The sequence below is a fragment of the Bemisia tabaci genome, chromosome 6, assembly GCF_918797505.1.
Source record: "Bemisia tabaci chromosome 6, PGI_BMITA_v3".
NCBI classification, from domain to species: Eukaryota; Metazoa; Arthropoda; class Insecta; order Hemiptera; family Aleyrodidae; genus Bemisia; species Bemisia tabaci.
The window spans coordinates 41,692,326-41,705,917 of NC_092798.1; the positions used below are offsets into that span (position 1 = coordinate 41,692,326).

Below are 13,592 nucleotides of genomic sequence, written 5' to 3' on the forward strand. Positions count from 1 at the left end.
GGAATTTAAACAACGTTTTATATACGAGAATAGAACAACGAAGACATTGACCTACGCCCGTGACCCAACATAAACTTTCAAAGCTGACATGAGTGGTCTAGTGGTCTAGTGATCGTCTTGGCTCGTCACCAAAAGATTCAGGGTTCGAATCCCGTGACTGTTTCCCAGTTCAATGACTCGGGAATACACTTCATCCGACCCTCATACGATTTATTGTTTCCCCTATATTCTGGACTTTCTCACCTCTCTTCGACCTACGGAAAAAAATGAAAGCAATATAAATCAGGGGAAAATATATACCCTTTCATGCGACATGACTGACGGGGATTAGCGCAAGTCAGTCAACCGAAACGTTGACAAAAAGTAAGACTGGCATGATTGTATTCCAAGTGTTTGCACTTGATGATGTACCAGAGATTTACATTTTAAAAATAGAGACATTAATCAATGGAGAGGTTCAAATTATTAGCACACTCTGCAGCTCTACTTGGAAAAACTAGCTAGATATTCTCAAAAATTTTCGAAAATTCATTTTAAAAGAAAAGGTACATAGGAATTCACTGACATTTTTTTATTCACACAAATATTTCAGTGATATTGGGCGATTTTTTCTCTGATTATTCTGTGTTTAAAAAAAAATAAAAAAAAAATAAAAAAAAAAATTAATTACACAATAATATGCAAACATAACACATATTGATAAAAAGTTATAGTTTCTTTTAAGACTGAGCTTAAAATATTAGGACCTCCGTAATTTTTTAAACGGAATGAATGGCAGATATTCGATTTATTTAATGCGAATATTATGTAAAAACTACGGCATATAAGATAAATCACCACAATGTGCCATGTTCTATTTATTCTTCTTATTGTTAGTATCGTTTTGTGGGGCAGAATAATGAGAGCAAAACAGTCAGATTCTGATGTGATTTTTCTTTAATAAAGATTGAAAGATCCTTTGGATGTTAAAGACTTGTGACGTGGTTCGACAGTTTTTCGGTGCTAGTTAGGCAAGGTAGATGGTTAACGTCAAGTTTTCGACGGCAAAAATAAAAAATCACGTCGAAATAAAGTGCGTTACGTTTACATGACGTATTTTTGAATATTAGCCATCGATAAACACGTTAAATCGTACATGAACCAAATTGAAACGCAAAATATTATTGGATCCCTTTCCTGGCCCACTCGGATTTCATCATGCAGCAGTGCTTTGACCGGGACTTCTGACGCGAGTAAACGAATACGACTGCCAGTTTGCACAGATAATCCCTGATTAGTTTGCAAAAATTGAGGTTAAGCATGGAATTGAAAATAGAATTGGCAACAAAGGTCTGTTGCCAAACCCTTTGTTGCCGATTTGCGGAACCGATCCGATAATATTGACGCTAAAAAGTACAATACTACACGGTTTAATAGTTTCCAAGAAAAAGACTTAATTTACTACAGTATTGACAAATAACTGAAAGGCAAGTAAAGCGGAACTTATTTGTTTCGGGGCTCCATAGAATAGAGACCCCTCGGTGGGCCTTAAAGTTGGTAGACTTCATTGAATACAAATAAACCGACGTATAGGAGCTGTTTTTGCCTACTCGGTTAAAATGAAGGCAAATTATGTTCCATGCCGTAGACCTTGGTTTCATTCGCACCAGTAGGGTATAATCTGCCTTCATTTTGACAAGTTCTGACTCGGCCGGTTGAAAAAAAGACGAAATACGACCACGGCATGGTTTCAAGCTAGGGCGGGTAGTTCACCATCATTTTAACTGGTAGGGGAATAAAGATCCTAGGTTTCAAAACAATTGATTCCTCAAGGATTTATCTGCAAGTTACATGTCCTTGCAAGTATGAAAATTTTGACGTTTGTCAAAGGCAAGGGGCGGTTTTTCGCGGGTCCGCCCAAATTTCAGTGGCCGCTTCAGTAGATAGTAGATATTCCAGATATTCCAGATATTAGATAGAATTATTATAGCTAGTATAGACTCCACTGGAAAAAAAACACATTGGATCTAGAATCCATACCCTTAAAAACATCGGCAAGAAAAAATACTCTTGATTCAATCGGATTTTTGCCTAAGTCAAGAACCAAGCCTCTTAATTTGAGCGGATTTCCTTTTGATTTAAGCAAAAATCTGATTGAATCAAGAGCATTTTTTCTTGTCAACGTTTCCAAGAGTCTGAGCTCTAGATCCAATGTGTTTTTTTTCCGGTGTCTACTTTTGACAAATTTGGAAAAAATTACTCGAGCGGATTGCTTTAACTCTTATTAATTTTTTTTAACTGAAAGAAAATGTTTTGCCTTGGGTTTACAAAGAGATGTAATGTAAGCGGGGAGATTCATTCGTGAACATTGGCAACATCAACAAAGGTGAGCTCGGTGTACAACCAGCGAGGATAGATGCGACGAAAAGCGAAGCGAAATAGGGACTAAAAATAAATATTCTAGTACTTTCGTCTTGCACGTTGGCATGCGGCATAAAGCGCCCCGGATTGTAAACACGCGGCTCAATTCAAAACTTTCCAAGTATAAAGTGCGCACGTTTTCCTCTGCGGTCAATTGATCTTTGAATTTTACCTTTGGTACAAAGGTAAGTTCTTAAAACATTCACTGAAATTTCTTCCTGATATATAGTTACCCATATTAAAAGGAATACAAAATTTAAGATATGATAAACCGCGTTGCATCTCTGCAATTTATGAGCAAAAAGTTTTTCTCTGAGAGGGCGTCTACTGTCTTAAGAATTTTTCGACGCCTAAACATTTGATTGCTCGTAAATATTTCAGGTAATAATACCTGTTCAAATGTAAAATGTGCGTGTATAAAATTGAACATTTTTGCGACTGAAAAGATAACGCACACAAAATCCTAAATTTTTTTAAAATTTATAAAAAAATGCTCTGTAAGATTTTATTTGGTTTGCATTTTGCAATGAGGAACCGTTAGTTCTGGCTCACTCATGAAAGCACCTATCTGCATGAGGATACTAATGGCGTATAAGATGTTTCTAAAATGAGTAAGAAATAGTAATTCCTCATTTCATCATGTTACTCAAATTCAAAAAGAGTTTATGAGAATGATAGGGAGGGTAAGATAGGATACATTTTTTCACTTAAATGAATGTCTGTCCCTACATGGCACAATTTGGTATCGAATTCAAGTTTTACCTCCCGTGGACTTTATGATGCAACTGTTGAGTTTTTTACATGATGGGAGAACGGATAATCACGCCTTCAAGGCCAGTCGTATGATATCCTCAATGGAGAGTTTAATTATTTAATTAATTTAATTATTCTTCAGTTTCGCGGGTGGTTGGAGGAGGGCTATGACCTTCAAGATGAGATTGTTCGAAACATGTGACTTAAATTTTCTTCTGAAATTGATTAAATATAATTTTACACAAGTCACTTCAGGAAGAATCACGGTGTAATTCTATTAGGTGAGATATAATAAGATTAAAAATAAGGATAAATATAGGTTATAATTCTATTATTATAGTGTTTCAGGGATATAATGATGGTAAACATCTGTCTCCAGTTTTTTTTAAAGACGAGAGCCGCACTTGGTCAAATCTGTATACATTTATTTTATTAGTTAGATACGCTGGATTCTTATGCCACTATGCATTTTAAATAAATTAAATCTATATTCTAAGTAGGTACGTGTAATTTTTTTTATTTTAATTTTCGTGATTTCAGATTGTCAACTGTTGCTACGGGTATCCAAAACATGGCTGATAAATTCAAAATAGAAAAGAAAGATACAGTTGGAAGGTAAGTTTTTGACTTAGTGCCCTTTTAATGATGATAAGGATTTAACTCAGCTTGTCTGGTATGGGCAAGAGCAAAGGATGCCAGATGATATGTTGCCGAAGAAGGTTTTGGATTGGGTTTCCCATAACCCTGGGGAGAGGACACCCTGTCAAATCATAAATTGATGGAATAAGGCAGGAAATGAGGAGATATGTATTATTTGCCGAAGGAGCTCTGGCAGGATAGCCATCAGTGGCGGATGAGTGTCACAGAGCGCACGGAAGCGCTATATGAGCGGCTGTTAGTATTTTTAAAGATCAAAGTGTGAGAGGTAGATCATGAAAGATATGTTGTAATTTTAACAGAGAGAGAATTAAACTTAAGACTTAAAATGCCTGATTCGACTAATTGTAATATGCTGGTTACACGCTCAAATTCCCATCGATTTCCAATCAAATGGTGACTGGTGCGCACCATCTACCATTAAATTTCTGCGGCCTGCAAAAATTTGATGGTAGATGATGGAACTGTGGGGCTCATCCTTCATTTGATTTTCACACAGCCGTGTTATTTCATACTTATTTCAATTGAAACGCTGTTTTAATAAATTTTACTCATCAATCTAAATAACTTTCGACTGCCATCTTGGTCATCATTTTGATCGGAATTTGACGGAAATTTGAGCATGTAACCGGACCATAAGAGCCTCTGACTTAGCATTCCTGACTGAAACTGCATTTCGTTCATTTTTTTGCCAAAATTTGAGGTTAATAAACAAATTGATGTGACAGATACGCGGTCTCAACATGTGATCTAAAGCCTAGTGACGTCATTCTAACGGAGGAGGCGTTCGTGGTCGGGCCGAAAGCGACGACGGTGCCCGTGTGTCTGGGATGTTTCGTGCCTGTCGACTGCTCCTACCTCTGCTCCAAATGCACTTGGCCGGTCTGCAATCCCGAATGTGAGAGCTCACCTTACCACGCTCCCGAGTGTCAGGTGCGTCCACCACAAGATCAAAATTTATCATCAGAGTTCAGGGAGAGGAAGAAAAATTCCATGACGAGTTTATATGAGGACTGAGAGTGCTTAAATCAGGACTTGACTATCTTACACTGGAAAAAAAACACATTGGATCTACAGTCCAGACTCTTGAAAACATTGACAAGAAAAAGGACTCTTGATTCAATCAGATTTAAGCTTAAATCAAAAGGAAATCCGCTCAAATTAAGAGGCTTGGTTCTTGATTTAAGCTTAAATCTAATTGAATCAAGAGTATTTTTTCTTGTCGATGTTTTTAAGAGTCTGGACTCTAGATCCGATGTGTGTTTTTTTTTCTTCCGGTGTAGTTAATTTGAAGGTTTGGGTCAGACGGTCGAACCATCGTTGGGACTTCAGCGATACTAGTTTGACGAATCATACAAACATTTACACTACATTTTGCAATTAGGAACTACAATTATCTCCGGTTCGGTTTATAGAAACAATGTAGAATGTAACTAGGCGTTATCATCCCTGTAAACATAAGTGTTTTTCACGGATGAGCCAGAAATTGTATGGTTCCTAATCGCACAATGCTGTCCATTTAAATCACCTAAAACTAGTTCGACAAAACGGTTTAATTTCAAGAACCATGGCAATGAATTTGACAGTTTCGACATGGCAATAGCATTATGATGAAATATTGAAAACTTGAGTTTCAGTGGTGGCAGTTTCCAATGCTCACGAGTCAGAGTCTCCTCAAGAAGGGTAACGATAACCTTGCACAACAACGTTTTGATAGTAAGCATAATCTGAAAGTTGAGAAAATATTTCACTGTCAAAGATAATTTTTTTTTACGAAAATACCATGGAATTTTGTTTAATAGTTATTCATTTTATCGCAGCAGTAAAATATACTCTCCAGAATCCAGACTCTTCAAGAATTTGACAAGAGAAAAATCTCGAATTCAATCGGATTTTTCCTTGAATCAAAAGTAAATCTGCTGAAATTACGAGACGCGGCTTTTGATTCAAGCAAAAATCCGATTGAATCACGAGGATTATTTTGGTAAACGTTTTTAACAGTCTGGTCTATAGATCTAATGAACTTTTTTCCAGTTTATTAAATCTTAAGAGAAAATTCTTGCGTTTAGAAAATATTAGCTGCTGTTCAGAGGAGAGCGAAAACATTATTTTAAAATTAGCAGTTACTTGTCGGTAGAAAATTGGTCCGATCTGAAAATAAGAATAATCCCTAAAATGCTCTCAATTGATGTTGTACAGGTTTTCAGCGCTGCAAACGCCAAATACCAAGTTCCCGCTGATTTGTTCGAGTACTCCCCGCAATTAGACTGCGTGACGCCTTTGCGACTACTCCTGGCCTCCGAGAGCAACAGCAAGCGGTGGAACGAGGAGGTCAAAGACATGGAGGCACACATCGAAGCTAGGAAAAAGACCCCATACTGGGAAAATGAACAAACAAATGTCGTCAAGTTCCTAAGAGAGCGATGCAAGTTGGAAAGGTTCGATTCACTAATTTTCTTTCTTATTTCCCCATGCTCATCTTTTCAATTCTGAGCTCATTTTGTACAAAGAGCTCGATGAAAAGAATATTTTTGGGATCAAACGAAGCTTCATTGCCAAGACAAAACAACTGTTCTTGTTTTTCAGCACGTGAAGGAATCTGTGTAAAAAGTGAAGAAGGAAAAGAAGTAGAAGAGGAGGCAGAGGAAGAAAACTTAAGTCCACGCGATTTTGAAACAATGCAGAAAGTATTTGTCCTTCTTTAATTCATCTCTCCTCTGTTTCTGCAGTTTCTTTCAAATCTAATACTGTATCATCGTTTCTGATCTCGCCACACATAGTGCGGCCGCCGCTCCGGTTAGCGCGGAACGGATATGAGCGCCTACAAGACTGCAGGAATACTTCACGCATTGCGCCAAACAATGCGGTCGTCGCGCGCCACGCTGGTCGGTGCAGAACGCATATTGGCGCCTACTAGACTGAACGAATACTTCACGCATTGCGCGTCAAACACAGCGCGGTTACCGGTTGGCGTGAATCTAAAAAATAAAATTCTTATACCTATTTTTTTGGCAGTTTTTGCCCCTCAGTGTCAGAACTAGAGACATATATAGAATCGCCATAGAATTTACGTTCTCGCAGTGTGGAAAAAGATATGTGATTGAAGAAGTAAAAGCCACAGGGTCGTATAATTCTAGAGGAAAATTTACAGCCGGTCGTGAATGAATACACGAGTAAATAAATAGATGAATGAGTGAATCGTCATGTGAAATTTTGCCACGTTAGAATATAACTGAGCTCCTCTGATCCATCACCTTTTCAATTTTTTCAACTTCCTTGTGGTTTAAATTTTGAGGTCAACTTCAAAGAGTACTAAGAGTGAAAATTCCCTTTGACCATGGTGTCTAGTTTTCTTGGCAAAGCTCATTCCCTGATTTTTCCCTGATTTTCAGGAGCTCATTCCCGGATGAGAAACCGAAGTTTTCTCCCACTTTCCCGGGGTTTTCTTGGGGAAAGGAAAATAATTTTCCAGAGTTTCAAATATGAATATAGATTTTAATTAATTTTACAGTCATTTCTTTGGCGCACATTCAAAATTTTGATTCAAAGAATGTTCCTGGTGTTGATATTATCTTGTCAATGAAAGCTTCTACATTATTTCTGGTTTGCGGAACAAATTCCCTGATTTTCCCGGTTTCTGGAACAAATTCTTTGATTTTCCCCTGATTTTCCCGGTAAATTGTCATTTCCTGATGAATCCTGGTTTTGCCCGGTTTTTAAAGAATTAGACACCATGCCTTTGAGCCACTTCTCAAAAGTTTTGTGCTTGGATAAAAGATGGAAGCTAAGGAAACGTGAAAGATCAGCCAGTTGTGCGTCACATAGTTGTTTTTGATAGCTTTCAAAGTTTCGTCATTAATTTTTCAGATTCTCGGAGGATCTCATCCACACAGCATGCGGGATTTTAGAAGTCAACGCTTTCGAGGTGCGGTCCAGCCAAGGGTACACCGGACGAGGGCTGTTCCCAAAAACTGCCTTGATGTCTCATAACTGCGTATCAAATACTTGCCACAGCATTGTTCCTTCCAAAAATTACAAGTGAGAAACCATTTAAATAGAAAGGAAGTTTTGCATGTCTCATACAGGCACTCAAATTCGATTACTCTATTTCTCAATATTCCTAACTGCATTTAAAGCTGGAGCGGTGAAATCCGATTGAGAGCGAGCAGCATCAAATGGACCGCGTTTAACGGAAAGGAACCAAGCCACATCAGCTATTACCAAATTTAACTGAGCAATTCAACTTTTTACGGGAGAACGTTTGTGTGGATTCCTTTAAAAGATTAAAGGAATTCGCCTCGTACTATGATGAAAATCCACTGAAAGTACGAAAATCCGCACAACCGTTTTCATGTTAAAAATTAAATTGCCCACTTAAATTTGGCAACAGCTGATGTGGCTTGGTTCCTTTCTGTTTAAATAACGCGGTCCAAATAAAGTTGAAGTAACTGCCTTACATCACTACTTCATACATTAAAAATCAAGGTAAATATTGATACCGGAGGCATGTAAAAAATTATTTTCTCTTGAAGGACCTTCGAATTTCAACAGAATATTGGATTATCAGATTTTTACATGTTTCTTATTTCTGGCTGCAGGATTCATATACTTTGTCCATGGGATTTTTAAAATAAATTCAAACCGCACAGAACTGTTTTCATAACACGTTTAAAAATCGTCATCTTCTGCATATCATTCAAACAAGGCAAAGCAATCCAGCAGTATTTTTTCCCGTTTCTACCAGAGCTCTCTTATTGAGTAAAATTAAAAATTCGGTCGGAATTTGGCAATTGGAAATTCTTGGCGAAACATCCCACAAAAAAGAAATTATGAAACAAAGGGACACGTTAACACGAGGCCCCTTTTTTTAAACATTTATTTTTTCCTTTTCAATTTTTATGTTTTTTCCCTTCAAATTATAAAACTCTTGAGAATAGTGGACATTTTTAAGGATCATCAAATTTTACTCAAACTATAGCTTTCATCTTCAGCTTGTATGATAAGTATGATTAATTTCGTTCCAGGCTCATTCTCAGAGCAACAGTAGACGTGAAAAAAGGAGAGGAGTTATTCACATCTTACACGCAAAGTTTGCTACCAACTATGGTAAGACGAGAGAACCTCCTCGACAGCAAATACTTCCACTGCGCATGCCCACGCTGCTCGGACCCCACGGAGCTTAACACGCATATGAGTTCACTCAAATGCACCAAGTGTGATAATGGGATCATCATCAGCACCGATCCTCTGGGTAGGTGGTTTCCATGCGCAGAGAATGTTACGACACGATCATATGAATCGTGCTTTGAAGAAAGCCAGAAGTTCAAAAATTTAACAGTCTTGCCGTGCATTGTTAATAATGCCATGGCGTCTAGCATGGTCATAGATGCGAAACTTCATAAAACTCCTCAAAAATAAATTTCGCAAGGAAAATGAAATCTCGTGAAACATGAATTTTTTCCAAAATTCTCCGATGAACTAAATGTGCCACGAAAAGTGTATAGAAACAAAAACAAGCAGGAAGCTCCAACGCATTCGCGTCGGAAAGCGGCTCTGGCGACGGTAGTTGTTACGCGTTTACGGTTTCCTTGGTAACCTTTGTTTGCTATCAGCTGATGTCGAGTAGTATGACTAGGAAGCTCCAACCACGGCATTCTTCGAAAAAAGCGCGAAAACTTATAGATTTGAATTTTCAAATTTTAAACGTAAAGTACATTTTTTCCAGTGCGAGATTAAAGCACAGACCTGTTTTGAATTATTGACAGTATCACCATGATTCCAAAAATACACTACACAACATAGCATTCGCTCACAGGAAAAAGATATCAATTAAAATAAAATCAGTCCCCCCTAAACAGCAGAAAATGGCGCCGATTCCCATCAACCAACGCGCGGTCTCTCCAATGTAACATGGTCCAATGATACTCCCCAGCTGGGACCGTCCGGAATAGCAGCTCTAGTGCAAGCACCAGAGCCGCTAAAATTGTGGAATTTTTGGGGGGAAAAAACCGTGAGCCGAATTTCAAATTTTTACATCAAATTCTCAGATATTCGTAGATTGTAAATCTACTCCCCAAACAATTGTTAAAATTTCATGAAAAATGAAATTTTACTTTTCAGCAAAATTTAATTTTGCATCTCTGCGCATCATAGCTCATGGGTATTCGGACTTTCGCCTCTTTTGCATGTCAAAATGTTCCATTAATTGAAACATCGGTTGTAGGAGGATGGTAAATCGTCGCTTTTCGCTCCTCTTCTGTCCACAGACAGAATAAGTTATAACTGAGCCATAACTAAAGGCCTCGTCCACGCGAGCGCAGTTTTGGCGCATTAGTTCCACGAACTAGGGTTTCGCGGAACAAGTTATAGCTAAAATTAAAATAAGTGCCTGAGAAAAGTTCGCTCGAGGTTCCGCGAGCATGCGCTCGTTTGGACAAGAGACAAAACCTTATTCCGCCGAAGGTCTGGGAACTCTGAGCGTATGGACAAGGCCTCAGTCTACAGCAACCACCCGTTTCAACCGATGGGATCTCTCCATTTTCCTTTTGTCGCTTTGTCCATCACTTTCAATAGTCAACCAGACAACACACGATGGATCGAATCAACGGGGGAGGTCGGACAAAATTTGAAAACTTTTAAAGCTCATAACTTCATTCACACAAAATTTTGGGTTTTTAAAGTGGTTCTATTGGTTTCCTCGTGAAACTTTCATAAATGCACCCCTTTTTAAAACGTGACAAATTAAACACCAAATTTGCCGTTTTAGTTAAAAATTTCATTTCAAACCTCTCTGATTGACTCTTCGATCCACTGTGCGACGATTCCCATATCTCTTCGTCCTCGTTTTCTACTAATCCCAACCCATGAGTGCACGGAGAGAAAACTTCATGCGTGGGACCAGAAGTTTAGGTCATATGGATCTCTGAAGTTTTCCAATCGAGCATCTGAACACTTCAGGCCCAGCTGCTGAGGTTCGGACCACACATCTGAAACTTCAGTTCTGAAGAAACCTCCTGAAGAACCTGAAGAAACCTGAAGAACTTCGGTTTTCACATCCGAGAAACTTCGGTTCTCACATCCGAAAAACTTCGGTTCTCACGTCTGCAGTACTTCAGATGTAAGAACTGAAGTTTCAGATGTGTGATCCGAACCTCAGCAGCTAGACCTAAAGTGTTCAGATGCTCCGTCCGAAAACTTCAGAGATCCGTATGACCTAAACTTCGAGGCACCCGCACGAGGTTTTTTTCTCCGTGTGGTTTTGACTAATCCCGAACTGTGATCTCTACAGACGCGGAGGCGGAATGGACGTGCACTCACTGCCAGTTTAAACTTCGCGGGGAGCAAGTTCGGCGGATCTACCGGGTGATCCAGACGGAGATAGACGGGATGCCGGGCGAGGAAGGGACGCCCGAGCGGATCGAGGCCATCGAGAAGCTGCTCAAGCAGTACCGGAGCGTCCTCCACCCCAAGCACGCCTACCTGACCATCCTCAGGCACTCCCTCTCGGAGCTCTACGGCCGCGCCGAGGGCTACACCTTCGAGGACCTCCCCGACATCCTCCTCGAGCGAAAGGTCGAGCTCTGCCAGCAGATCCTCTCCGTCCTCGACGTCATCGAGCCTGGCTACAGCCGCATGAGGGGTGAGTCTCCAACCAGAGGTTGAATCTATCCCATGGAATTTTAAGGGACCGTCCACGAGGGTCGTAATCATATTTGGACCGCATTTTGCAATTAGGAACTACAGTTTCAGGTTCATCCATAGAAGCACCTATCTGCATACGGAAACATACGGCACAAATGCCGTTTCTAACATGAGCCAGAAATTGTAGTTCCGACTTGCAAAATGCAGTCCTTAACAGCAGCACCTTTAACAGCTACTTTCCTCAGGAGGCACACTTAGAGTAAGGGAGACTCAAGGAGACCAAGAAAAAACATCATGAAACGAACAATTTTTACCGACCTCCAGTAAAATTTGCAAAACGACGGAGTAAGTCGGCAATCGCACATAACTCGGTTTGCGACGTCGCAGACTTCCTGTCATACTTTATTTTTTAAACGGAAAACTACTCAACGGTAATTCTTTAAAACTGCCGTGAATTTTCTTCTCTGTGCGAAGAAAATTCTGCAGAAACTTCAAAGAATGATGTCAGTTTGTTCTCCTTTAAAAAAATAACATAGAGGCAGAGATTTTAAGACACCGCAAACGAGATATGTGATTGCCGACTTACACCGTCGAAAACGAGGCTGCCAACACGTTGTTAAACATCAACCATGTAGGTAAGACAACAGTTCAATGTTGATGTCCCGAAAGTAAAAACTTCCACAATAGCCAAGATACGGGTGGAGGGCCTCTACTCTGGCTCTGAGAGGTTACACAAAAGTACGGGTTATTAAGACTTCTTGTTCTGATTGGCGATATCTCTTCTGCGTAGGCATGATCTTGTACGAGCTGCACGTTCCAATGATGCTGTTCGCGCGGAGTCGCTACCAGTACGGCGAGATCGACGACGCGACCCTGAGGCGGAGGCTGGAGGAGGTGGCCAAGATCCTGGAGGAAGCGGTGGCGATCCTAAGCCTGGAGGACCCCACCATGGGCGAGGGCATCGTCGCGCAGATGGCCCAAGAATCCCTCGGCCAGCTCAGGGCCTCCATCGCTACCCTCCCGCAACCATGATCCATGGTTCTATGTTGGATTTTTGGACTATCCATCAAATTGAATTATAATTACTATCGGGGCTTCGGATTACACCCAATCGGGATCAACGCAAAACTAAGCTGGGCAAAAAAGCGAAGTTTGTTTCATGGCTTTAGAAAATTATCTTTTTTGGGAGGAGCGTGCGGTTGTAGAAATTCGTGGACATAACACTGCCGTGCTATGGAAAAAGGCCGTATGAACCTTCAGGCGTTGCTGAATTTCCTTCGATAAAACCCGAATTTACTGGAAAAATTGTAAATGTTTCCCCAAAATTTTCAGACGATTTTGTAAGCAATTTAATGTAAAATATCTGAAAATTTCAAGGAAAATATGCTTAAATTGCGTCAAAAATATACACTTTAACAAGGGGAAATTGGAAACTCTCGAATGTTCCTACGGCGTTATTCCTTAGCACGGCAGAACAGTACATTAACTTTTATTTTAAATTTTAAGTTACAGATACTACACTGGAAAAAAACTTCGGCCGTAGAAGCCGAATAAGATACTTACAGGCTATATACACACACCGTCTGCGTTCTGGGCTCAGAGGCCGAAAGTTCCGGAGCAATCGAATCTACGACTCCAGCACCCAGAACTTTCGGCCTCTGAGTCCGGAACAGACGGTATGTCTATAAAGGCCGTAACTTTTTTCAGTGTTGTTTTGACGGGTATTCAGTTTACGATTCAGTTATTCCGCTGTGTAGGTACTTTCCTGTTTCTATGTTCAAGAATCTGAGTGACTTTTTTTACAGTTTTATTATATAAAGACATAACTTGCATCAATTAATATGCTATTTTATTCTTCAACGAAATACGTAGGAAATCCACAATATATTTATTTATAACACGGTTTTCTCTTGTGTACGTTTGGTCATCTGCTCATAATGTCACTGTTCTGAAATTTAACATACTGTAATATACGAAAGAGAATTGTACATATGCTGCTATTTTCTTTGGGTTGTTCTTTTTGACATTAATCATGTTATTATAAAGTTAAATAAATATGTTATTGTTGTGCAATTTTTTAGACTTATTTAAAACGCTTTTTTCCTCCAACTTAAAATGAGCTTAAATTAGTTAACATGAAT

At 39.5% G+C, this 13,592-nt stretch overlaps 2 protein-coding genes across 2 annotated transcripts in view; one reads left to right on the forward strand and one right to left on the reverse strand.

Moving 5' to 3' along the window:
* The window catches only part of LOC109036419 (uncharacterized), a 685,415-nt gene that overhangs the window by 524,898 nt on the left and 146,925 nt on the right, over nt 1-13,592 (reverse strand). The window lies entirely within an intron of this gene.
* LOC109036428 (SET domain-containing protein SmydA-8) lies at nt 2,436-13,524 on the forward strand. Its single transcript, XM_072301347.1, has 8 exons — nt 2,436-2,585; nt 3,694-3,768; nt 4,539-4,743; nt 6,010-6,248; nt 7,678-7,848; nt 8,835-9,061; nt 11,099-11,449; nt 12,242-13,524. Exons 2-8 carry the CDS (start codon nt 3,725-3,727, stop codon nt 12,481-12,483), a joined length of 1,479 nt encoding a protein of 492 aa, XP_072157448.1. The 5' UTR covers nt 2,436-2,585; nt 3,694-3,724; the 3' UTR covers nt 12,484-13,524.

What these genes read in the sequence shown, in the direction of transcription:
- LOC109036428 (XM_072301347.1), top strand. Translation starts at nt 3,725, where the DNA reads ATGGCTGATAAATTCAAAATAGAAAAGAAAGATACAGTTGGAAG. An exon ending in GAGCGATGCAAGTTGGAAAG is followed by an intron (nt 6,249 to 7,677) that starts GTTCGATTCACT and finishes TTAATTTTTCAG; the next exon opens with ATTCTCGGAGGATCTCATCC. An exon ending in GTTCCTTCCAAAAATTACAA is followed by an intron (nt 7,849 to 8,834) that starts GTGAGAAACCAT and finishes ATTTCGTTCCAG; the next exon opens with GCTCATTCTCAGAGCAACAG.